The sequence below is a fragment of the Ceratotherium simum genome, chromosome 26 (genome assembly GCF_057802395.1).
Source record: "Ceratotherium simum simum isolate JZ-2026a chromosome 26, ASM5780239v1, whole genome shotgun sequence".
NCBI lineage: Eukaryota > Metazoa > Chordata > Mammalia > Perissodactyla > Rhinocerotidae > Ceratotherium > Ceratotherium simum.
The window spans coordinates 24,267,130-24,291,521 of record NC_141925.1 but is presented as its reverse complement, the minus strand read 5'-3'; the positions used below and the strand labels follow the sequence as shown (position 1 = coordinate 24,291,521).

The following is a 24,392-nucleotide window of genomic DNA, read 5'->3' as shown; positions in this document are numbered from 1 at the left end:
GGTTCGACCTCTGGGACCTACCAGCAAATAGAGTGGGTGGCTCACCCAAGAGTGGGGAGGTGAAGGGAGGGCTGGACCTGGAAGCTCAGTAGGGGTCTGAGCTGGGATTGACCGAAACTCCAGCTTCCCGCCACCCCCCACTGCACCTCCCACCCCCTCTGGGAAGGGAAATTACATTTCCCCATTTTAGCAAGGGGTGGTGAGGAGGGAAGACTGACTTATTGCAAAGCTGAAAGTACAAGTAGGACGGAAAGTGAAACCGGGCGCAGCCCCCAGTATAAGACTCCCCCTACCCGGGAGATGGCTGGCCAAAGAGGCTGGGCCCCGCCATGGGCCAGACGGCAGGCGACCTTGGCTGGCGTGAGTTTGAGGCTGGGGCTGAGGCCAGAGGGGTGTGAGGCTTAGTTGAGACTGGGCAGAGGGTGGGAGAGCTTGATGGTGTAGATGGGGCCAAGGGCTGAGGGGCAACTACTTGGCCAAGACTAAGGATACAGGATACAGCTGACTGGAGGTTGGGAATGAGGCTGGCATGAATGGGGAGATGGGTTAGGGGAAAGGGGTGGTGGTTTGGTGAGGGCTAGGTGGAGGACAGGATAGTTAGGCTGGCATGAATGGGAGGGCAGGGGTGGAGGGGTGGTGGTTTGATGAGGGCTGGGTAGAGGATGGGACAGTTTGGCTGGCATGAATGGGGGAGAGGGGTGGAGGGGTGCTGGTTTGGTGAGGGCTGGGCAGAGGATGGGAACTCTTGACTGGCATGAATGGGAAGAGTTGGGCAGGTGGTTTGACTAGGACCAGGACCAGGCAGATAAATGAAGAGTTTGGTTGGAGTGAATGGGGGCCAGACAGCTTGGCTGAGAACTGGAGCTGCCTAGAGGGAACAACAGCAGGAGGAGTTGGCACGAGTAGGGGGCTGGGGGCAAAGTGTTAGCAGCCTATCTGGGTCAAGGGTTACAGTTTGAAGCTTGGAAAGAGGTCCAATCTGCAGTTGGTGACTGAAGGACTCAGAGGCTGGAACCAGGGCTATAGGCAGAGTAGCAGATGGTAGGGCCAGAGCAGGGACCAACGGCTGGAGGATGAGGACAGAACCCTCAAATCCAAGGGCCAAGGGCCTAGGATTGCTGCAGAGGGGAGGGAGAAGCCAAGGGAAGGGTCTGGGGGCTCCAGAGTTCAGGCAGCAAGCAGAGGGTCTGTAGGAAATGGCACAGCTCAGTTCTGGGTGGACAGTATCCATCAAGGCCTGGGGGCACCCACTCTCCCTCATCATAGAGCTGGGAAGAACCCCACTCTGCCTTAGGTCTCCAGGATGCCAGAGTGGCGCCCAAGCCAGGGAGCCTGAACACTAGATATCGCAGGCACTGCCTGCCACCACTGGAAGTCCATGTGGGAAGTGGCAGTACCCACTTAGTCTTCACTGAGAGGACATTTCATGCAAGGAGCAGAGCCCAGAGGCTGGAGATCAAGAATGACAGGGAAGAGGCATGGAGAGGAGGGCGTGCAGGCATAGATTTAGACCTACGGGCCAGTTTTGGTTTGCGTTTCGAGGAGAATTGTGTAACTCCAGTGATTGCTAGATTTCCTCTCTCTGAGGGAGAAACCGCCGCGCACTGCCCTCTTCCCAGAGCGCCCACCCCATTGCCCCTCTTCCTTCTGTCCAGGAAACATAGGGCAGGAAGCTTTCAGAAATCAGCTGGTCTGACTCTCCCATTTTACAGATGAGAGCCTGAGGCACAGAGATAAGAGGCAACTTGCTCAAGGGAAGAATCTGGATGAGAGACAGAGGGTCTGCCTCCCATTTCAGGCCCTCCTCTGCCTCCTGGCACCCCCTCTTCCTCCCACACTGCAGAATGACTCACCTCCCTGGGAGGGGGCTGGACCAATCTGTCCTTCCGACTCCTTGGGATAGAGCCTGCCTCATTGCCAGCCCATCTCTAGGGCCCTAGTTCAGGACATCAGAGCCGCCTGGCTAAGCCCAAGGAATCCTTGGCAGAACAGAGTGTGCCCACTCCAGGGGAGGTGGCTGCCTCCTCTGAGTTCCCTGGGGGAAGCACACAGGTTCTGCTTTGGGCAGATCTGGAATCCAGTCCTGCTTCCCTCACTCTCTGGCTATGTGACCTTGGGCAAATCAACCTCACTTTCCTCATCTGCGAAATGGGGAGAATAACAGCACCCAGGCTGCCACGTACAGTTGTGCGGTTTGTTCACTGAAAAAGACACTTGGCCAAGGGAGTTAGGGGGGGTCAAGATCCAGCCTGAGATCTGCTTGCAAAGGTGGGCAATCTGCAAGGCTGTGTCTACCTGGGGGAAGGGGCACTTTCCTTTCGTTCCTACAGAGACGCCCTCTGGTGTCCTCAAAAGCTTCCATCCCATTAGTGGTTTTGAGGGCTCTGGGAGACAATGCACAGTGCTTACCCCTAGGGCAGTCTCAGAAAAGGCGTGTTGCTTTCCTTCTCATGAGTTCTCCTCAAGCTCTCCCTTCATCTTGCCCACCCTCTCCTCATCTCTCCAGGGCTCAGCCTTTTGCTGCTCTCCTTGCTCCTGGCTCGAGCTGGTGTCTGGGGATTCCCAAGACCGCCAAGGAGGTCCCCCCTGAGCCTGCAGGAGTTGCAGAAGGAGTTCAAGGTCAGCCTGCATCTCGCCAGGAAGCTGCTCTCCGAGGTTCGGGCCCAGGCCCACCGCTTTGTGAGTCTCCCTAAAGCAATTGGCTCCGGGGATGGGCAGATCCTCAGTCCCCTCTAGCCCCCACTAACAAACTTTGCCCCACAGGCTAAATCTCACCTGCCAGGAGTGAGCCTGGACCTGCTGCCCCTGGGAGATAAGCTCCCCAACGTTTCTCTGACCTTCCAGGCCTGGCGCAGCCTCTCTGTGAGTGAGGGTGGGGCTGGTGGGCTGGGGCAGGTGAGCTGGCAGTTAGGCTTGGCTGGGTGGATGGAGATGAAGTTGGGGATTGAAATGAAGATAGATTTAGTTGGGGATGAACTGAGGGACAGAATCTGGATGAGGTTGAGTATGTTGTTGGATATAAAGACGAAGCTGGAATAAAGAAATGGAGTTAGGCAGAGAGTGAGAGTGAAGCTGGGCGTGGAAGGAGCTGGGGATGGAACAGAATGGGATTGGGGATAGAGATTAGTATGGAGGAGGAATGCAGTCGTTAGAGAGGAGAATGGGGATAGATTAGGGACGGGAAGAATGTTGGGGCTGAGAGTGACTGGAGGATGGAGAAAGGATGGGGATTGCTGGTGAGGATGGGAGTGGAATGAGTTTGGGTAGAGTTGGAGATGGGAGGGAGAGAGAGTGGGAATGAGGGCGGACATATGGAGGAGGGATGGAAGTGGGGGTGTGGATAGAGAGTGATAGGACAATGGAGATGGGGTTGGGGTCAGAGATGAGTTTGCATGGGACTGAAAATGAGGTTGGAAAAGGAGGTAGGATAGAGGTCAAAGACAGTGGAGATGGGCATGCTGGTGAGCAGAGGAAGGGAGTGGAGAGGATGAAAACAGATATGGGATGAAACAGGGATTGGGGTTTGGGATGTGAATGGGACCCAGAGAGAGATGGGGTTGGGTTTCAAGTGGGTCATCCTTGGCCTGCGAGCCTTTCCAGACCCTTTCCCTCCCCCTCCACAGGACCCAGAACGACTCGGTTTCCTTTCCATGACGCTTCTCCCTTTCCATGCCCTGTTGGGAGGGCTGGGGAGCCAGGGAGGCTGGACCAGCTCAGAGAGGACGCAGCTGTGGGCCATGAGGCTGGATCTCCGGGATTTGCAGCGGCATCTCCGCTTCCAGGTAGAGTGTCCACCTTCCTCAACCCCCAGAGACAAAATTGAAGCTCACTGGCTCCCTTTTTAAAACACCCCCTGTTCACAGGTGGGGTAAGTCTAGAGGAAAATGCTCCAGATCCTCTGAGTGTGACTGTGTGTGTGTGTAGTTGCACCAGGCCCTGGCTCTGCCCCCTGAATCTTTGCCTTCTCTTGGGGTCTTAGTCTTAAACAAGAGAACAGCTCTGAAGCACTGGCCTCAGCAGGCCCTACAGCAAAGTTGGTTCCCTTCTCCCTCATCCTCTGACATCATCAGATCCTCCTGAACAGTTCAAAGGGAAATAGGAATTTTACCCTTAATAAAAGGAGAATAGAAAACGCAAGCAGCATAAAAACTAGCTATATCACTTTTCTGCCCATTTCTGATCCTAAGATGACACTTAAGAGAGGAAATTCCAGAAGCCCAAATGCTCAGGGTAATCTGGATGAGTGAGCTAGCTCTGTGAGCATCATCTTGCTCTGTGACTTCCATTTCTTGAACCAAAAAATCAGGCAGGACACATGAGATGATGACATAATGGAAGATCTGAAGTAGGGGTTGTCCGGGGAAGTCATGACCTTGTGGCGCCTGATGTCATTCTGCACCACTGGGCACATAAAGGAACGAGGATTCATGCAGGGTCTCAGCCTGGCCATTCTCTGACCTGTGGGCCTCTCCTTACAGGTGCTGGCTGCGGGATTCAACCTCCCTGAGGAGGACGAGAATGAGGAGGGGAAGGAGCTGCTCGCAGGGGCTCCGGGCGGCCCCTCACAGATGTCCCGCCAGGGGTCCTGGCCCCAGCTCCTCTACACCTACCAGTTGCTGCACTCCTTGGAGCTTGTCTTGTCTCGGGCCGTGCGGGACTTGCTGCTGCTCTCCCAGGCCGGGAAGCCAGCCCAGGCCTTGGGGTGCCCAACACCCAGCTCCTAGCCCTGACGGAGTGAGGCCATCCCCCTTCACCCTTTAGGACTTTAGGACTGGAGTCTGGGCCAACAGGACAGCCTCCAGCTCATTTGCCTTAGACAAGGCAGGTCTCCACCGGCCTCCCACCCCAGACCCTACCAATAACTTAAGGCCCCTCCAGTCCTTGCCAGATATTTATTTCTTGGATATTTATTTATTGTTTAGGGAAATGATGGTTTATTTATTGTTTCAGGGCCTGCTACTCTTCCTTGGGCTAGGCCGCCATGCAGGGTGCCTAATAAAGCACTGTCACCCTCTCTCTGCCTCGGCTTCTTTTCAGAGAAGGGGTACCTGACACCCAAAGGGGGCCTGGAATGGAGTCTGCAGCCTCTGGCCACCCCGCACCCCTCTCTGCTCCTAGATTTTGTGGGTTCTTTGCCCACTTCGCCGACTCTGGCTTGCTCAGTGGTTAGTTGCCATAGTAACCAGCAGGGTTCTGAGCCCAAGCTCCCATTTTGGAAGCTCAGGGTGGCTAGACTGCTTCCCATCACCCTTTAATGGCAAATGGAGCTCTGTAGGCCCTCCTGACCTGTTTCCTCTGGGCTGGCTGCAACCCCAGAGGTCTGTGTTACTCCTACATAGCTCTCTGAGGGTTCAGGGAGGGGTTTGGGGGTAGGTGGGGAGTGGGGGCAGTCAGAGAGGTACCGCTGTGGGGAGAACTGTCTCCGTCCCCTCAGTCCTTCGGACAGGTGAGACAGGCTGGGGAGGGAGTCAGGACAGGCCGTGAGAGGTGGTCCCAGTGGGGCAAGTGGTCCGTTGGCTGCACTGGAGGCGCAGACTCCTTAAGTTCGTAGTTCTCACAGACATCCGCTTCTGTCTGCTCCGTGAATGACACACCAAGAATCTAAGGCCCAGAGGGTAGAAGGGGTGCGTCCAAAGTGGCAGAGGGAGTCAGGCTGAGCAGGGTTCAACGGAGCCTTCTGACCCTCACTCAGGCCTGGCTCCCAGGGTCTCGGGTCCCAGTCACTGGGGCTTCGGCTGGCCCAGCCTGGCTTGCAGTTCCTGCATCATGCCAACGTGCGCAAGACCAAACCTGGAGATGGAAGACAGGTGGGGGAGCTGGTCTCCAGGTGTCCACAGCCTCCTCCCCAGCCCAGCCCAGTCACCTCACCCTGTGCTTACCCATGTCCCAGGGGCCTTCTCCTGGCTGGCACTGGGGTCCCTTCAGGCCTTGGGGGGCTTGGATCTGGGGGTTCTTCTGGCTGGAGAAGTCTCTGCTCAGGGGCTGACAGCTCTTGCTCGGGTGGGGGGCTGGGAGGCTCCTCCTGCTGCTCAGGGGCAGGGCTCCGTCGGAAAGAGGGCCGGGAGCGGCGCTGTGAGGAGCTGCGGGAGAGGAGGACACGGCTCCGTGGGACAGAGACGTCCAGGCGAGACCCAGGGAGCAGGGCCTACAGGGAAGAGGGCACAGAGTACTATGGGGCCAGCTTCAAGATTCTGCTCCGTCTGGCCCTGGACCCCACCTGGAGCCCTCACCTCACTCCAGCCGCCGTGAGCATCCCCTCTGGCACTTCCTGCAGCCTCAGCACCTGGCCCAGGCTCAATCTCTGTGGGGTCCTGGTTTGCTGACAGGTCCTCCTGGCTCTGGACGTCTTCCAGGCTTTCTGGATCAATCTCCTCGGCCTCTGCCCTCTGGTCTTCAGTCACCTTGACATCCTCCACCTCAAGGAGCCTTTGTACCTCTCCCTCGGGATTGTGGTCCCCATCCTGCCCCTCACTGCCTTGCCCCTGCTCCCTTGCTTGCCATCCCCCAGCCTCTTTTTCCAACTGCATCTTCCCTCCTGGGAGCCCCTCGGCCTCCACTATGGCCATGGTCCCCTCTGCACCAGCTTCATGGGAGCCCGAGGTAAAGCCATCCATCCCACAGCTTCCTTCTGCCACCACAGATTCCCTGGCCTCAGCCTGATCTCCCCAGGGCTCACCATCCTTGGCCTCAAAATCCTCTGCTTGGCTACCTCTGTCAGTCACCTCCTCCTCTGCTGAGCCCTCCAGGCCAGACTCCTGCTCACCTCTATTCTCTCCCTCTGCAGTCTCCACCAGGTCCTCACTTTCCCCAGCTTCGTCTCTTCCTCCTGAATCCCAGCCTCTCCCAAACGTTTCCCCAGCCTCTCTTTCAGGCCCTTCCCCAGCCCTGGCAGTCCTTCCACCCAGAGCTGCCTTTTCCTCCACAACCGCAGCAGCCAGAGAACTGGCCCAGGTGTCCTCGCTGTCCTGGAGGCTCAGAGCTGCCTCCTCCAGCCTCCAGCCTCCCCTGGATGTTCCGTCGGCCCCCCAGGGCACTGCAGCCTCCACCTCCTCATCCTTGGTTTCTCTGGCATCTGACTCTCCCAGTGGCTGGCCTGTCCCTGCTTCTGCCCCATGCCTTCCACCCAGTTCCTGGCTCTCTGCTCCAGGGGCCTCTCCCTCCTCTGCTCCACACTCTGCTTCCTTTGCTTTCTTCCACTCCCAGCCTGCCTCCGGAACCTCTGGTAGCGCAGACTCTTGCCCTCCTTCAGCCTCAGCCTCTAGTGCCTGGCCTCCTGCCGCCTCCTCCTCCCCCTCTTCAGCATCTGCTTTTTCCTCCTGAGAATGTCCTCTCTCCACATCCCTTCTCCTCCGGTTTTCCCAGACTTCTGCCTCAGAGGTATCAGGCTTTACGTACCCCATGTTCCTGGGATATTCCTCCAGGCGCCCTTCTGTCTCCTCTTTGCTCAGGGCTGGAATGCTCCAGAGCTCTTCCTTACACCCCTGTCCTTCCTCAGGTTGCTCTATCAGGGTCTGGGGGCCTCCTATCAGCTCAGGTTCCTGGCCTTCAGTGACCTCGTGCTTGAGGCCACCCCACTCCACCTCTGATGCTTCTTGACCCATCTGAGCCTCCTCCTCACTCCTCTCCCCGCAGAACTCCTTCTCCGGCCTGGCCTGTGGGGTTGCCTCCAAGTTAGCATCACCTTCAGCCTCGTTTGCAGCTTTGTCCTGAGGCAGCTCAGCCTCTGTGGCCCAGCAACTCTGTCTCTCCTCCTTGGCCTCCTCTGCCTGCAGCACCTCCTCCAGACTGGCTTGAGTAGCCCTGATCTCTGAGTCTTGCCTCCCCTCCGCCTCTTTCCCACCCTGATCTTCCTGGCCCTCAAAGCCCTCCCCTACCTCCCCCTCTAACTCCTGGTCTTCTGCAGCCTTTCTCTCTGCTGTCTGGTCCTCAGCCACTTCTTCCACTCCCTCAGTTCCCAGGCCCCGGGTCTGTTTGGGGAACAGGCTTCCCTCATCCTCTCTGTTCTCATCTACCTCCTCCTCCTGGTCTCCCTCGGAGGCTTCCTCTAGGGCCCAGAATCTCTCAGTATCCTCTGGGATCCTTTTTCCTAGGACTGCCTCATATTCTGTCTCTCTCACTCCTAGGAAGTCAGCATCCTCCCTGCCTGAGGTTGTCCCAGCCTCCTCCCCACCTGAGAGTGTCTCAGCCTCCTCCATGCCTGAGGTTGTCTCGGCCTCCTCCCCACCTGAGAGTGTCTCAGCCACCTCCATGCCTGAGGTTGTCCAGGCCTCCTCCCCACCTGAGAGTGTCTCAGCCTCCTCCCTGCCTGAGGTTGTCCCAGCCTCCTCCCCACCTGAGAGTGTCTCAGCCTCCTCCCTGCCTGAGGTTGTCCCAGCCTCCTCCCAACCTGAGAGTGTCTCAGCCTCCTCCATGCCTGAGGTTGTCCCAGCCTCCTCCCCACCTGAGAGTGTCTCAGCCTCCTCCATGCCTGAGAGTGTCTCAGCCTCCTCCCTGCCTGAGGTTGTCCCAGCCTCCTCCCCACCTGAGAGTGTCTCAGCCTCCTCCCTGCCTGAGGTTGTCCCAGCCTCCTCCCTGTCTGAGGTTGTCCCAGCCTCCTCCCAACCTGAGAGTGTCTCAGCCTCCTCCATGCCTGAGGTTGTCTCAGCCTCCTCCCTGCCTGAGGTTGTCCCAGCCTCCTCCCTGCCTGAGAGTGTCTCAGCCTCCTCCATGCCTGAGGTTGTCCAGGCCTCCTCCCTGCCTGAGGTTGTCCAGGCCTCCTCCCTGCCTGAGAGTGTCTCAGCCTCCTCCATGCCTGAGGTTGTCCAGGCCTCCTCCCTGCCTGAGGCTGTCCAGGCCTCCTCCTTGCCTGAGGTTGTCTCGGTTTCCTCCCTGCCTGAGGTTGTCCCAGCCTCCTCCCTGCCTGAGGTTGTCCCAGCCTCCTCCCCACCTGAGAGTGTCTCAGCCTCCTGCATGCCTGAGGTTGTCCAGGCCTCTTCCCTGCCTGAGGTTTTCTGGGCCTCCTCCCTGCCTGAAGCTGCCCCACCCCCAGATTCTTCCCCTTGTTCCTGTGTCCCCTGTGCCCTTGTGCTTTGGCTACCTCTCACCACTACCACCACCTCCTCTTCCCTCCCAGCCCCTTTAACCCCAGGCCCCTGGATCTCCTCTGCAACTGCCTCCTTGACTGCCTGCTCCATCTCCCTGCCATCCCCTGCCACCTTTTGCCCGTCAGCACCGGCCTTCTCCTCAGGCTCCCTGTGCCAGGTCCACACTGACTCCGCCCCTCCAGCCACCCTTGGCTCTCTTGCCCTGACCTCTTCCTCCTCCTCCTCCTGTTCCCAGGTTCTCAGTGTCTCCCCTCTGGTCACTTCCTGCTCATCGGGCTCCTGACTCTCCTGGGCTTGGCTGCTCCCATCTCGACCAGCCTCAGACCCTGCCTTGGACTTTTTCCTGGCCTCCAAGGGAGCACTTGGCTCCTGGCACCTGGTGGCCTTGGCTGCCTCCCAGGCTCCAGTGTCCTGCCTATCTGCTTGAGACCCATGGGAGCTGCCTTCTCCCCAACCCCAGGTCTGTTCTGTAGTTGAGCTTCCCTGCTGGTGTCTTCCAGCCTCTCCAGCCCCTCTCAGCCCTCCCTCCCCCTTGCTTTGGCTGCTGCCAAGGCCCCCCAGGGCCTCCTGGGCTTCCTCTTCCATAGTCCGCCCTGACCTTCCTGCTGCCACCTCCCCTAGTTCCTCAGCTGCCCCCGCCCCCCTCCTCTCTGCAGTGGGGACCTCATCTCCCATAAGGTAGGAGAGAAAGGTGCTCAAGGAATCCTAGAAGAAAAGAGGGAAGGGGTAAAGCCATTAAGGGGAGGCCCAGCCCTCTCTCTGGGGGCCCTGGGCCAGAGGAGCTCAGGCTAAGGAAGAAGGGTTCTGGGATCTGAGAAGAGAAGGAGCACAAGATCTGTAGAAGGAATAGGAAAGGGCCTAGATTAGGGGTATGTGGATGCGTTTGTGGAGGTGAGGGGTTGAAATACAGAAAAGAGTGGGCTAGGAGGCTGCCTGATCCTGGGGAAGGAATCTCAAGTCTGAGGAGAGGCTCAAAGGGAGGAGGGAAGGTGAGGCCCCAGGAAGCAGGGTGAAAGTCTCTGGCATCCCTCTCACCAGTGCCCCCCTCAAGGCCTGATGCAGCCCAGGGAGATGTAGCCGGAGGAAATCCATCCTGTCTGTCTCTGTGTGTCCAGAAAGCTGATAATGACGGTCCCCACCCACCAAGACAGGCCAGTCTTCCCCCGGACCCAAGACACTTCCTCTTCCCCTGCCTCTCCCTGACGCATCCTCACCCAGGCTCTGCCCACCCTCCGCAATGCCCACAGTAACTTTCAGACCAGGCTAAGAAATGGGTGTGTATCACCCAGGGGACTCAGGGGCACATTTGGAGCTACAGGGCGAAGGAAGAGGCCAGGAAGGAGAAAGTGGGAGCAGGAGAGCTCAGAATGGGGGAGAGAGAGGGGGCATGTGGCAACTGCAGCTCAACTGACTCAGGTCTTGTATTCACACCTCAGCCATTTCCGTCTCCCCCCAAGCCACAGCCACTCTGTGAGAGGAAGCTGGGGTTTGTGGTTCCTGTTTTGCCTGGGGACAAGGAGTAGGAGCAAGGAGGGGGCTGGTGAGAGCTCTGGCTTCTCATTTCAGGATCATTAATGCTTCCCCAAGAGGAAGGGACTGGATTGGTGACTCCAATGCCATTCCCTCTTCTGTGGTCATTCGTGCAAAACAAAACTTGGCTAAGCTTTGTACTGTGGTTATTTGTGTCTACCTCCCACCCTCCTGTGAGTTCCTTGAGGGCAGAGGCCATGTACAACACGTTGCTGAATTTCTAGATCCCTGCATGGGTAGTAGGACTCCAATTTTCATTGGTTGAGTGACCTGGGAAGCAGACCAAAGGGGGCACATTTCAAACAGCAGTCTGAAGGTCTGGTGGTGAGAAAGAGCTGGTAGAGTTGGGCACCAGCTGTTGGACGCCCAAAGGAGAGATTAGCAGGGGAAGGACATGATGAGGAAAATTCAGGATGCTGCTTTACTACCTAGAGGAAGGTAAGAGAATCACTCCTTATTGGGACTATGTGAAGTGACCTTCATGTACACCTCTTCCCCCAGTTACCTCTCGAGCCCCACTTTCCTAATTTCTAATTTGAGAAACTAGATGACAGCACAGAATCAGAATCTCCGGCCTTAGAATCATCTGGCCTGAGCACCCTTGATGCAGGCAGGAATCCTGCAGCAGCCTGCTTAATGGCTGCTTGCCTCTGGTGCTCTACTTCTTATTGCTAAAAGGGCCTCTGAGGTCACCTTTAGGTCTAACATTGTATGATCATCAGTAAGTGTCCTTTTTTGTACCTCAGTGTTCCCATTTGTAAAACCAGGGGTTGGACGACTACTGTGATATTCAATTCTAGGATAATTTGGGAAAAGGGATCTCTTAATGCCTTGGATACTGCCAACAGATAATTCATGAAATCCTCTTAAGTGGGTGTTACCTTTATTTTTGGTTTCTAAAGCAATCTAAGAGCAACAGATAGGAATAAGTATGACCTGAAGCTGACTGCCTTTGTTCCCAGCCAGAAACATTCCTGTCTGTGGCCAGGTGACCATATTTGTTTCTGGCTAGTGAGGGCCGAGAGACGGGCTGAAGCCGCTTGCAGCCATGATTAGTGCTGGCATGATACGGTCAAGGCCTTGGGCGCCGCTAATCTAACGTCACGGCTCTTATTGCTGATACCAGCCGCTCCAGTTGTAAACCAGCGGTTCCAGGGTCCTCCTGGTCTGTCCCTGCCCCATGCCCCGTAGCCGGGAAGGCTTGAAGCGAAGACAAAGACAAGACCCGGAAGTGGTGAGGACTTCCAAGCACGTGATGGAGGACCCGCCTGTGCTGTCACATGACCCACCAACCTGTCTTTCCTCGGAGCGCACTGTTCAGCTGCTCTTAAAGGTACAGGCTGCCAGGCCCCCTGCTTTAGAGGGGGCGGGGGCAGAGTCCGACGGGTGGGGCGTGGTGGGGCATGCCAGGGGCAGAGATGGAGCCCAGAGTTAGCGTGGTGGATCCAAGAGCGCGAGTGCAGCAGAGAAGCCGGAGCTGGGACAGGCAATGAGGCGTTGATCCTTCTCACCTGTCGCAGACCCTCATCCGCCCCATCGGAGCCAACTCTGGACTCTCGCTGACTTTGGACCCTTACGGGGACAAGAACTTGATGCCATGGGAGGCTGTGCGGGCTCGCGGCGGCGCCTTTCGGATTCCGAGGGTGAGTATTCCGGCCCATCCTCACGGGAGTGAATGCCTCTGCCCGCGACAACCCTGATGGGCTGGAGAATTGGCTCGGCCCCGGGAGAACCCCCGTGGGGTTTTCGTGCACCTGAGAGTCGGGTGGGGATCATGCCCACTTCTTCTCGCCCTCCCAGAGGAGGAGACCGTCCCCGAACCTCGGCGGCCTCTGCTGGACCCTCAGGGCGCTCATTGGAAGAACGCGGTGGGCTTCTGGTGAGTGGTCTGAAGAGTTCAGCAGGAGTAAAAATGGGGTAGGAAGAGAGAAGCGACAGGAGGACAGAGAGAAGAAAGAGTTGAGCTGCGGAAAAGGAGCTGAATCCACAAACATTTACTGAACCAGTTAGTTTGCCCTACAGCATGTAAATTTCCCTAACTTTGCTGATTTACTTACTACTCTCATGTTTTGGCCAGATCCTCATACTACCTGTAGGATAGTTCCTTCAGGTCTTTACTCCAACCAATTCAGCCTTTCAATTTGCAAGTGCACGTATTTTTTAAAAGAAAACTTTAAATCACTACTCTAGACGGAAAGCCAATATTTCCCTAATACACGTTTAAATAAATGCATCGCTACTTTTTGAAAGGTCATCCATCTACCTCCTAAAATCATTCAAATTCTGAGTCTTGGGAAGTACTTGTAACACTGACCTAAACATTGAGGTCTTGGGTGGCAGATTGGGCTGGAGGTGACCTCCCATGTGACTCTGGAAGAGTCATGTAACCTCTCTCAGCCTCCGTTTCTCAGCAGTGAAATGGGAAGAGCAGTGGTAGCACTTCCTAGGATCGTGACAAGGACACATGAGGTCTCCGGCGCTGAGCCCTGTTCCCTTCCCATCACTGAGCGCAGCGCTGGGAGATGAGAGTAGGCGAACAAGATCCTTCATGGATCGTGAAAGACTTCGCTATTATCTTGTTTTGATCCCTACAGCACTTTGTGAGGTAGTTAGGAGAGAAATTTGCATCCCCATTTTACACGTGAGTAGACTGAGACCGCTCATGTAGGAAGCGGCAGACTTGGGACCCCAGGACCTTTCTTCTGTGCCGGAGCGCATCCGAGACAGTGGAGCGTGGATGAGAAACGCCCCAGGAACTGAATCTTGGTGGGAGCTTGGAGGAAGGAGTCATCAAGGATGACTTCCTTCTCTTCCTGGGAGAGGTCTTGCAGATTAGATGTGAACCTAAGTCTGTGATCCCACAGACCATGTTTCTAACCCTAACACTGAATGGAGATGGGGCTGGTGATAGAGAAGAAAGAGGGAGCTGATTGAAGGGCACAGGTAAGGGGGAGGTTTGGTGCTAGGACTATGGATAGATTGTAGGCCTGAAAGGAGGTTAAGATCTGTTCTTATATGCCAATTATATCTCAATAAAACTGGAAAAAAAAATCTGTGCTGCTCCCTCCAGGCTCCTGGGCCTTTGCAACAACTTCTCGTATGTGGTGATGCTCAGTGCTGCCCATGACATACTTAGCCACCAGAGGGCGCCTGGGAACCAGAGCCATGTAAGTGACCCTCTCAACCACCATCACCACCACGTTTTGTCTCTAGGGGAGGATGAGGGCCTCACCCTGGGGCAGAGGCCCCCTTGAAAAACTCATGGAATGGGGTGGGGCATGGGGGCTAAAGTTCCCAGTCTCCCAGACCTTAGAGCAGGCAAGGTCTTTAAGAATCAATTGGTGCCAGGTGTGCAAACTCAATTGTTGGCTGGGTGGGTCATGGTCTATGGCAGGGTTTTTTAACCTCAGCACCGTTGACATTTTGGGCTGGATAATTCATGGTTGTGGGGCTTTCCCGTGCATTGTAGGCTGTTTAGCAACATCCCTGGCATCTACCCACTGAATGTCAATAGCATACCTCCCACCCTCCAGTTGTGACAACCAAGAATGTCTCTAGGGCCGGCCCCGTGGCTTAGCGGTTAAGTGCGCGTGTTCCACTGCTGGCGGCCCGGGTTTGGATCCCGGGCGCGCACCGACGCACCGCTTCTCCGGCCATGCTGAGGCCGCGTCCCACATACAGCAACTAGAAGGATGTGCGGCTATGACATACAACTATCTACTGGGGCTTTGGGGGAAAAATAAATAAACAAACAAAATTAAGAAAAAAAATAAATAATAGCTTTGTTAAGATATAATTCACATACCATAAAATTCTAAAAAAAAAAAACACCTTAAAAAAGAAAAAAGAATATCTCTAGACATTGCCAAATGTTCCCTGGTGGGTATGGTCACCTTTTTTTTTTTTTTTTTTGCTGAGGAAGACTGGCCCTGAGCTAATATTCGTGCCCATCTTCCTCCACTTTATATGGGATGCTGCCACAGCATGGCCTGACAAGCAGTGCATCAGTGTGCACCCGGGATCTGAACCTGTGCCGCCAGCAGCAGAGTGTGCGTGCTTAACCGCTATGCCACGGGCCGGCCCTATAATCACCTTTGTTGAAAACCTGTCTATGATGAGCTGGAAGGCGCATGCCCAAGGGGAGCAGCTGCCATTTTGCAAGTCCAGTGGGGAATTTGGCTTAGCGTTAGGGTTAGGGGATCAGATTTTCTGGTAACCCTAATTTCTTAATGAAAGCTTTTGAATGTGTTACCCAAATAAAGTCCATTTACAGGGCCGTCTTTGGCCTGTGGGTCATTAGCTTCGGGTTTCTATGGAAACCTCCCCCTCCCCATTGTGCAGATAGAGAAACTGAGGTCCCAAGAGGCCAGTGCTGACCCAAGGCCATCCTTCAAGTTAGAGCATTGCTGGCACTGGAGTCACAACCTGTTTGTCTACACTCCTGCCTCCCTGGGTGAAAGACTTTCTTCTCTCCCATCAGGTGGACCCAGGCCCAACGCCCACCACCCACAATAGCTCATCTCGATTTGACTGCAACCCTGTCTCCACGGCTGTGAGTACCCATCTGGTCCTCCCCTTACCCAGGCTCTATGGGTCTACATACCCCACCTCTACCCTCTCAGCACCCAGGTGGGACTGTCTTGATTATAATAATTAAGACTGCCATTTACTGAGCCCTTTCTGTGTGTGGTGTATATTGGCTCATTTAATCCACACAACAGTACTGTGAGTGAGGCACTATAATCATCCCCATTTTTCAGATGAGGAAACTAAAGCTCAGAGAATGTGAATGCCTTGACACACAGCTAAGGAGCGGCAGAGCTGGGACTTGAACCCAGACCTATCTGACTTCAGAGCCGGTGTTTGTAGCAGGTCTAATTGGCCAGTCCCTGTCTTTCCTTGGCCACTTGGTTGGGTGGTCTGTCCCAGGAAAGGTCTGGGGTCTCACTCTGTTCTCCTGTCCTAGGCGGTGCTCCTGGCAGACATCCTCCCCACCCTCGTCATCAAATTGCTGGCTCCTCTTGGTCTTCATCTGCTGCCCTACAGGTCTGGGTGGGGGTGGCAGGAGGAAGGGCAGGTGGGATCTGAGAGTGGGGAGGCTGGGATGGTAAAGGAGGTAGTGAGAGGGCTGGGGAGCTGAGAGCAGAAGCTGACTCCCCCTTCCCTCCCCCATCTCCACCTCAGCCCCCGGGTTTTCGTCAGTGGGATTTGTGCCGCTGGAAGCTTCATCCTGGTTGCCTTTTCTGGTTCAGTGGGGACCAGCCTGTGTGGTAAGCGTGGGGTGTCATGTCAGGTGAGGGGCCCAGAGAAACTACAACAGAGCATTTGTGGGGTAGTCTCCCCAATTTCCCAGAGGAAAGGGATTCCAAGACTCTATGACTCTATGATGGGAATGGAGGAGGTGTCAAGGATGAATTCTTCCTCCTGGTTTGACTACTGGGTGGATGGAAGTACCATTCCCTAGGAGAGGATGAGCAGAGGAGGGGGTTGGTTCTACTTCAGATCTGCAGCCCAGCCTATCCAAGGGATCTGTTTTTAGCTCCTCTGAACTAATGTGTAGGAGGCCGTGGCCAGACACCTCAGGCAATTGGGGTATTGGGGAAGGGCTATCTATGGCCACTGCTGTGCCTGTTCTCCCCCCAGGTGTGGTCTTGGCTAGCATCTCATCAGGTCTGGGGGAGGTCACCTTCCTCTCACTCACTGCCTTCTACCCCAGGTAAGCAGGCAGAGCAGGGAGTGAGGGAAAGGAGGTCCCACTGCTGACTTAGGCCCTTCTTAGTGCTCCTGTGTTCTCCTTCTCAGGGCTGTGATCTCCTGGTGGTCCTCAGGTACTGGGGGAGCAGGGCTGCTGGGGGCATTGTCCTATCTGGGCCTCACCCAGGCTGGCCTCTCCCCCCAGTACACCTTGCTGTCCATGCTGGGTATCCCCGCCCTGATGCTGGCCAGGTAAGCAGCCCTGGGCTGGGAGGAAGGGGGGTTCACGGAGAGAGAACTTGATTGTGATTCCAACCTTCGGATCCCTACAACCTTGTCATGAGGGGATGTGGGTTCTGGACACTGGTAGGCCTGAGTTTCAGTTCTGGAGCCACGACTTGTTAGCTGTGTAGTGTGGGACAAGTTGCTTCACCTCTCTGACCCTCTGTTTCCCCGTATCTCACGTGGTGGTAATCCTCCTTGCTTCCCCGTGAGGTGACATGTGTGAAGCATCCAGTGTGGTGTGGTTCCCATGATGATTCGAGGGGGACAGGATGGACTTTCTTTTGCTAATTTTGTGTGTGTTTCCATGTGTATTAGGAAAAATATTTTATCTAGTGAATCAAACCTGTGATTTCACAGATTATTGCTTAGGACAAGGCCATGTAGAAAAAGTGAATCAGCTTAAAGGAAAATATTATATACAGGAGGAGTCTGGATATGGCAAATATCACGAAGGCAAAACATAAGTGGCTGAAATTTGGGAAACTCTGGCCCAGCACAGAAGGAACACATAGTAAATGGTAGGCAGAGCAATCGTTAGGACAGTAATGACAAGGAAACAGAGCTGACCCACTTGGTGTGAGTCAGGAGTCAGAACGAGGGCCCATGGGTGGAAGCAACAAGGAGACAAATTTCAGCTCGAGAGAAGGAAGCCTTTTTCCGCAGTGGGAGCTCTCCGGCCCAGGATCAGGTGACTTGGGGGGTGTAGAAATGAGGAGTGGCTGCCTAGGAGGGCGTGGCCTTTCCAGCCCGGCAGAGGCTCTTTGATTTTATGTTCATTCTGCCCGCTCCTAGCTATTTCTTTTTGCTCACGTCTCCCGGGACCCAGGACCCTGGAGGGGAAGAAGAGGCAGAGACTGCAGCTCGGCAGCCCCTCATAAGCAGTGAAGCCCCAGAGTTGAAGCCAGGTAGGAGACACAGGAGGTCACTTTCTCTCTCTGGGTTTTAGTCTTTTCCTCTCGACGGTGGACACAGTCAGGAGGGGAAGTGGATGGGTGTGCTGGTTATGGTAAGAGCCAGTCACATTCATCTAGTTAAGAAGTACTCCTTGAGTTCCTGCTATGCGCCAGGCATTCCGGTTGCTGGGGGTGCAGTAGTTACTAAGATAAGGAAATGAGATGGATTCAGAAACAAATAACTGAGTCGGAAACATGTTATTTTCACATATTGATAAGTGCTAGAAGAACCTAATACAGTTTTGTGCTAGAAAATGGCCACTGGGGGGCAATGGAGAGGGGTTCTACCTTTAGAGAAGGTGGTGGTCCATGAAGGCCTTTCTGAGGCGGTATCTCTGGGCTGAAATATGAACGACAGGGAGTCAGCCCTGTGGACCTCGCAGTGAACAGGTTCCAGGCGGAGGGAACAGCAAGTGCTAAGGCCCTGCAGTAAGAATGAGCTTGGCATTCAAGAAGCAGAGAGAATGGCCAGTGTGCCTGGGGTGGAGAGGTACAGCCCTTAGCTGGACAGGAACCATGAAAAGGTCTCATCTGGTTAGTTCTTTTTTTTTTAAGTTGTGGTAAAATATACATAACATGAAGTTCACCAATTTAACCATTTTTAATTGTACAATCCCATGGCATTAAGTGCGTTTACACTGTTATGTCAGCTGGTTAATCCTTGCACACCAGCACCCCTTTGCTGAGTCAATGTGCCAACCTCACCTGCACTTCTCTCCCTGCTCTCCTGCAGACTACAACCCAAACCTCTCCCTTCGGGAAAGATGGACTGTGTTCAAGGTATGGCTGCTGGCTGTGGCGTGTCCCCTGTGGCCAGTGCCTGTCTCCCAGCCTCCTGCTTATGTCTTCTGACTCTTCCAGGGCCTGCTGTGGCACATCATCCCCTTGGTCCTGGTTTACTTTGCCGAATATTTCATCAATCAGGGACTTGTGAGTGAGGGCTTCTGGGAGGGGTGTGGAAGTAGTGATTGAGATGGGGACCCACACGTCCCCGTCCCTCTCCCCTGTCTGGTCTTTGCTACAGTTTGAGCTCCTCTACTTCCGGAACACGTCCCTGACTCATGCTCAGCAGTACCGCTGGTGAGAAGAGTGAGGGTGGGTGGCAGGACGGGCAGTGGGCTGAGGGGGCCCCTTGATGATAAGGATGGGGGTTGAGAGGGGCTACCCTGCTGAGTAGGCTCCGCAGGGTCTCCTCCCACTCCCTGCCCCTGTCCAAGGTACCAGATGCTGTACCAGGCCGGCGTCTTTGCCTCCCGCTCTTCTCTCCGCTGCTGTCACATCCGCTTCACGTGGGCCCTGGCCCTGCTGCAGGTACCGAGCCCCTGGGCCTCACTCCATTCGCATGTTGGCTCCTGGTTTCCCTGGGCCCCGAGGCTTCCCTCCCTCAGCAGGAAGTATTCATTGCATACTGTCATGCACTAAGCACGAGGAACAGAGGCCAGCAGGGCCCCGTGTAAAATGTATGACCTCAGGAGCCGGGCAAGCCTGGATGCAAATCCCAGCCTCTGTACCCAGTAGCTGTGTGACTTAGGCCAGGTCTCTGAACCAGTCTGAGCCTCGGTTTCCTCATCTATAAATCGGGCATGGCTACCATCTACTTCTCAGGGTAGTTGTGGGAATTAGAGACGAGAAGAAGAATGAAAGAACAAGATTTTGTATTGTGTTTAATCAGCTAGAAGCACTTACCTAATGATTATTTGCACAAGCCTCATGCAGAGACACAGGCTTTCAAATAATGTTTCTAACACTAAGAAAATGTACAGTTCTGTTCTGGATGGTTAACGATAATAGAATCAGTGATGTTGTCGTCAACAGGTTATCTATCTCAAGACTGGTGAGCAAATTCACCCACCCACGGTGAAAGTGGTCTAAAGCTTTAAGTAAACAGACACCGTTCCCTACAACAGTCTAACAAAAGTAGTTTCAGAGGGGCCGGCCCAGTGGCATAAAAGTAGTTAAGTTTGCGCGCTCCCCTTTGGCAGCCCGGAGTTCACAGTTTCGGATCCCAGGCGCGGACTTATCAAGCCATGCTGTGGCAGGTGTCCCACATATAAAGTGGAGGAAGATGGGCATAAATGTTAGCCCAGGGCCAATCTTCCTCAGCAAAAAGAGGAGGATTGGCAACAGATGTTAGCTCAGGGCTAATCTTCCTCACACACACACGAAAAAGTAGTTTCACAGAACCAGCATTCACTGTTTCAAGGTCACATGTCTACAGCCCCTGAAGGTCACTTAGAATAAACCTTCAACAATTACAGGAAAATGCTTTGCCATTTTTAATAAACTTAATTCAATTCTATGATAACAAGATATAGAATAAGTATAGATGACACTAATGTTACGGCAACAGCATGTAAATGTCCTCTTTCTTCCTTATTTATCTAAGCAGTACTTCCAGCCCAGGCCTTTGTACCCCCAAAGTCCCAAATTATTGTGTCAACACTTCTTAACTCAGGGTTCTTCATGAGATTCCACTGAAATGCAGAGCTTATGATTTTAGCTATAATTTTAACCAAGGCTGCTTCATAGAATTAGGGATCATTTAATTCCATTCCAGATGAATCATTAATCATTTAATTCTATTCCAGAAATTGCCTAGCTAATGCTACAGATGAAAGTGTTTGGAGTGTTTTGCCTGTCACGTTAGTATTACCAGGGTGTGCTTTAAATGCAGATCTCGGAACCCACCTCAGACTGAGTGAATTAGAACCTCTGAGGACGAGGCCTTGTGGGTAACAAGATCCCAGGTGATCCTCATGGGCATCAAGTGTGTGAACCACCATGGTGGCCTACACACTGGGGAGGCAGCCCTGTGCGCTCAGGGCTGCGATAGCGGGATCCCCTGGGGGACTGGGGCACAGAGGAGGGACTTCCACCCTCTCAACCTCAGCACTCCTGACATTTGGGGCTAGACCATTCTTTGTTGTGGGGCTGTCCTGTGCACTGTAGGATGCTGAGCAGCACCCCTGGCCTCTACCCACTAGGTGTGTGTAGCACTTCGCCCCCCCAGTTGTGACAACCAAGAACATCTCCAGACGTTGCCAAATGTCCCCTAGGAGGCAAATCACCTCCAGTAGAGAACCATTGGTCTAACCATAGCCTCTATGGTAAAATGAGGGAGAAACCCTCTATTCAGGGAGCCCTTGGGAGAAGGAAATGAGATCACAGGAGTGAGAGTGACCCTGATCCCAGCTGAGCTGTGAACGGTAGTGACTAGGAGATGCCAAGTGAGGGAAGGTAGATAGCATTCCAGGCGGTAGGAGTGACACAAGCACGGGGCAGAGGCGGAAGAGACCTCCAAGGGCTGGGGGCTGGGGACGGGGTAGGGAGAAGGCCTCCCCCAGATCCCAGGGTCTGGTAGGCCAGCTGGGTGTTGGGATTTGATCCAGGCCTGTCAGCCCTCTCCCTCATCAGCATCTCCCAGAAGTGGAGGCCACTGAACAGGATGGCAGCCTCCCTTCCTGCCCACCTCTGGTCCCAGGCTCAGCCCTCCCCTCTGCCTGCACCCACAGTGCCTCAACCTGGCCTTCCTGCTGGTGGACGTGTGGTTTAGCTTCCTGCCAAGCATCTACCTCGTCTTCCTGATCATTGTGTATGAGGGGCTCCTGGGGGGTGCGGCCTACGTGAACACCTTCCACAACATTGCCCTGGAGGTCAGCACCAGCCGGGCGAGGGCTGTGGGTAGCATCTCTGGGGAAGTTCAGGGCAGGGGTCTCTAGGACTAAAGCCTCACCCCTGCACCCCACCATTCCCAGACCAGTGATGAGCACCGGGAATTTGCCATGGCAGCCGCCTGTATCTCTGACACCTTGGGGATCTCCCTGTCAGGGCTCCTGGCCCTGCCTGTGCACGACTTCCTCTGCCACCTCTCCTGACGTTCCAGCTTCTTGGGACACAGGACACACTGACCTGGGCCTGCACTGGTGGGCAGGCAGTTCAGACTCCCGGGCCCACAGCCCAGAGCCCATCCGTGAGCTCTGACCGTGGACTTCCCTGCACAGCTGGGGTGTAGAGAAGTGCTGATTCCCCTTTGAGTGAGGGGCAGCAACTTTCTCTCACTCCCATGCGGCTCTCGGGAAGTTTCTTCTTAACATTATACCTTCGGAATAAATGCCTATTTTATCAGTTGACTCTTGTGCCATTTTTCTCCTTGAAACATAATTTTCTTTTATTATAAAAGTAATACAAGCCCACTTTGGAATATATACAGGGGAGTGTAAAGAAAGCCTTTCAGCAGATTTCTGCCTAGTCTTTACTTTTAATTCATTTATTCATTCACTGTATGGGGCAATCTATACACAATTTTTCCCATGAAAGTTTTCAAACATACAAAGAAGTTGAAAGAATTGGTCCTCAGGTCTGCACCACATTAAGCTATAGTTGCTTTATTAAGTATCCAACCCTCCGTCCAAATCAATCCATTCATCAGTCCATCTTATTTTTGTGATGCATTTCAGAATAAGAACCTGATTTCAATACACTTCCCTCTAAGCACTTCAGCATGCACATTGTTAACTAGAGTCCAGTATTTTTGTACAGTCCTTTTTTTGGGTATAATTTATATACAGTAGAGTGCACGAATCGTTATATATTTTCAAAGTAACTGAGGTTGGTGACGTAGCAGTGTTTCCCATACTTCACCGTCTCTACCATATTTGCCATATCTGTGTATAAGAGTACTTTTATTTACTTTTTTTCATTAAAGTGACTAACTTTTAATGTAAATTAGTTTAAAGGGAAGTGTAACACTACTGAAATCATGAGTTTGAAATGCTAGTTACATATTTTTTCTGCTACACATTAAAATAAATAACATAACTCTTGGAGTTTAAAATGAACCTCCAGGTGCCCCCTGAGACCACCCCATCACTGCCAGTGATATTTGGGGCCCCCACTGCTGACAGTGGTGAACAGCATGGGCTTCGGAGGCAGAAAAACCTGGCTTTCAGGTCCCAGCTCTGCCATTCACTAGCGCATGATCTTGGGCAAGTCTCTTCTCTCTGCACGTCAGTTGCCTGACTGTCAAATGGGGGTAACAGTAGTACCAACACATAAGAAGGTGGTTGTGGAAATTACACAGGATCATGAGAAAGCATAGGACTCAGTAAACGTTACTTTCAATCACATCATGGTTTGAATCTTGCCTTTGCCTTGTACATGGCATTATGCCAGTTGTTATCCAACTTTTGTGTGAATCAGAGAGCTTGTTAACATACAGATTGCTGGGCCCACCCCCAGGGGCTCTGAATGAGGAAGCCCGGGGTGGGGACCAAGTGTGGGGGGTGTTTCTGACATACACCACCCTTTGAGAACCTCTGAATTATACTTTTCCTTTAAAAACATTCTTTATAATCCTTTTTCTTTCTTTTCCGTTCATCAAACTTATGAGTGTGTTCTTCAGGCCAGGAACTGTTTTGCTGTGAAAACAGGTTTCATTTTGATGGGTGCATAATATTTCATCACAATGGATCTTTACAACTTATTTAGTCATTCTATTAATATTGGCCATTTAGCTTGTTTCCATTTATTGTTGTTATTATTTTTATTAGAAGTAAACTTTTGTGCATTAGGTACTTTTTATACATAGGAGTATTTCTTCAGGATAGAGTCTCAAAAGTGAAGATTGTAGGGAGGAGCATGTTTTAGGTTGTTGCTATGTCACCACATTGTTTTCTGAAAGGTTTTTTGTGTGTTTTACCAGTTTACATGCACCAGTCGTGTGTGTGTGTTTCACAGCACCCTCCTCAGCACTGGGTATAATCCTTTTTAATTCTTTGCTAAGTAGATCAGTGAAAACTCATTCAATCTTGATTATTTTAAAAATTATTTTTCACAGCTTCATTGAGATGTGCTTCACATACCATACAATTGGTTTTCAGTATAATCAAACGTGTGTGACCATCACCACAGTCAACTTTGGAACACCTTTATCACCTCAAAAAGAAATCCTGGACCCTTTAGCTACCACCCCTCCTGCCCTTTCATCTACACACAGCCCTAAGAAACCACCAGTCTACTTTGTCTCTATGGATTTACCTATTCTGGACATTTTGTATGAAGAGCATCATATAATATGTCATCTTTTGTGACTGGCTTCTTTCACTTAGTATGATATTTTCAAGGTTCATCCATGTCGTAGCATGTATCGGTGCTTTATTCCTTTCTATGGCTGAGTATTATTCCATTGCATGGATAGACAACATTTTGTTGATCCGTTCATCAGTTGATAGACTTTTGGGTTGTTTCCGGTTTTTTGGCTATGATGAACAATGTTGCTATAAACATTTGTGTTAAGTTTTTGTGTGGACATATGTTTTCATTTCTGTTGAGTAATACCTAGGAGTAGAATTGCTGGGTCATTTGGTGACTCTATGTTTAATCCTTTGAGGAATTGCCAGATTGTTTTTCAAAGTGGCTATACCATTTTACATTCCACCAGCAGTGTGTGAGGGTTCTAATTCTCCACATCCTCACCAGTATTTGCTATTTTCCTTTTCTGTTTGGTTTTGGGTTTTGTTTTATTATAGCCATCTAGTGGATGTGAGGTGGTATCTCATTGTGCTTTTGATTTGCATTTCCCTGATGGCTAATGATTTTGAGCCTCTTTTCGTCTGCTTCTTGGCAGTTTGTATATCTTCTTTGGAGAAAAATGTCTATTCAGATCCTCTGCCCATTTTTTAATTGGATTATTTGCCTTTTTATTTTTGAGTTGTAAGAGTTCTTTATGTGTTCTAGATACAAGTCCCATATCAGATACATGATTTGCAAATATTTTCTCCCACTGTGTGTTGTCTTTTTACTTTCTTGATACTGTCATTTGATACAGAAAAGTTTTTAAATTTTGATG

General features: G+C 52.8%; 3 protein-coding genes across 7 annotated transcripts; 2 read left to right on the top strand and 1 right to left on the bottom strand.

Moving 5' to 3' along the window:
- Positions 1 to 219: 219 nt before the first annotated feature.
- Positions 220 to 4,836, top strand: IL27 (interleukin 27). Its single transcript, XM_004439386.3, has 5 exons — positions 220 to 360; positions 2,507 to 2,679; positions 2,764 to 2,862; positions 3,624 to 3,782; positions 4,479 to 4,836. The coding sequence occupies exons 1-5, from the start codon at positions 330 to 332 to the stop codon at positions 4,722 to 4,724; spliced, it is 708 nt and encodes a 235-aa protein (XP_004439443.1). The 5' UTR covers positions 220 to 329; the 3' UTR covers positions 4,725 to 4,836.
- Positions 4,837 to 4,878: 42 nt separating this feature from the next.
- Positions 4,879 to 10,190, bottom strand: APOBR (apolipoprotein B receptor). Its single transcript, XM_087417250.1, has 4 exons — positions 10,119 to 10,190; positions 6,231 to 9,788; positions 5,880 to 6,145; positions 4,879 to 5,790 (listed from the first exon to the last, which is right to left on the bottom strand). Exons 1-4 carry the CDS (start codon positions 10,173 to 10,175, stop codon positions 5,721 to 5,723), a joined length of 3,951 nt encoding a protein of 1,316 aa, XP_087273376.1. The 5' UTR covers positions 10,176 to 10,190; the 3' UTR covers positions 4,879 to 5,720.
- A 1,563-nt stretch (positions 10,191 to 11,753) lies between these two features.
- On the top strand, positions 11,754 to 21,675 carry CLN3 (CLN3 lysosomal/endosomal transmembrane protein, battenin). 5 transcript variants are annotated; one of them, XM_087417246.1, is made up of 16 exons: positions 11,855 to 11,946; positions 12,134 to 12,256; positions 12,414 to 12,492; positions 13,684 to 13,780; positions 15,094 to 15,165; positions 15,580 to 15,659; positions 15,798 to 15,883; positions 16,257 to 16,329; positions 16,416 to 16,559; positions 17,385 to 17,497; positions 18,279 to 18,325; positions 18,407 to 18,475; positions 18,570 to 18,625; positions 18,763 to 18,856; positions 21,058 to 21,198; positions 21,301 to 21,675. In XM_087417246.1, exons 2-16 carry the CDS (start codon positions 12,211 to 12,213, stop codon positions 21,418 to 21,420), a joined length of 1,317 nt encoding a protein of 438 aa, XP_087273372.1. In that variant the 5' UTR covers positions 11,855 to 11,946; positions 12,134 to 12,210; the 3' UTR covers positions 21,421 to 21,675. The 5 variants fall into 5 exon arrangements, with proteins under 5 accessions (XP_087273375.1, XP_087273374.1, XP_087273370.1 ...); XM_087417245.1 differs by lacking the exon at positions 11,855 to 11,946 and having other exon boundaries at positions 12,003 to 12,256; XM_087417249.1 differs by lacking the exons at positions 12,414 to 12,492; positions 13,684 to 13,780; positions 21,301 to 21,675 and adding an exon at positions 20,220 to 20,292 and having other exon boundaries at positions 11,754 to 11,946; positions 21,058 to 21,089.
- The last annotated feature ends 2,717 nt before the right edge of the window (positions 21,676 to 24,392 follow it).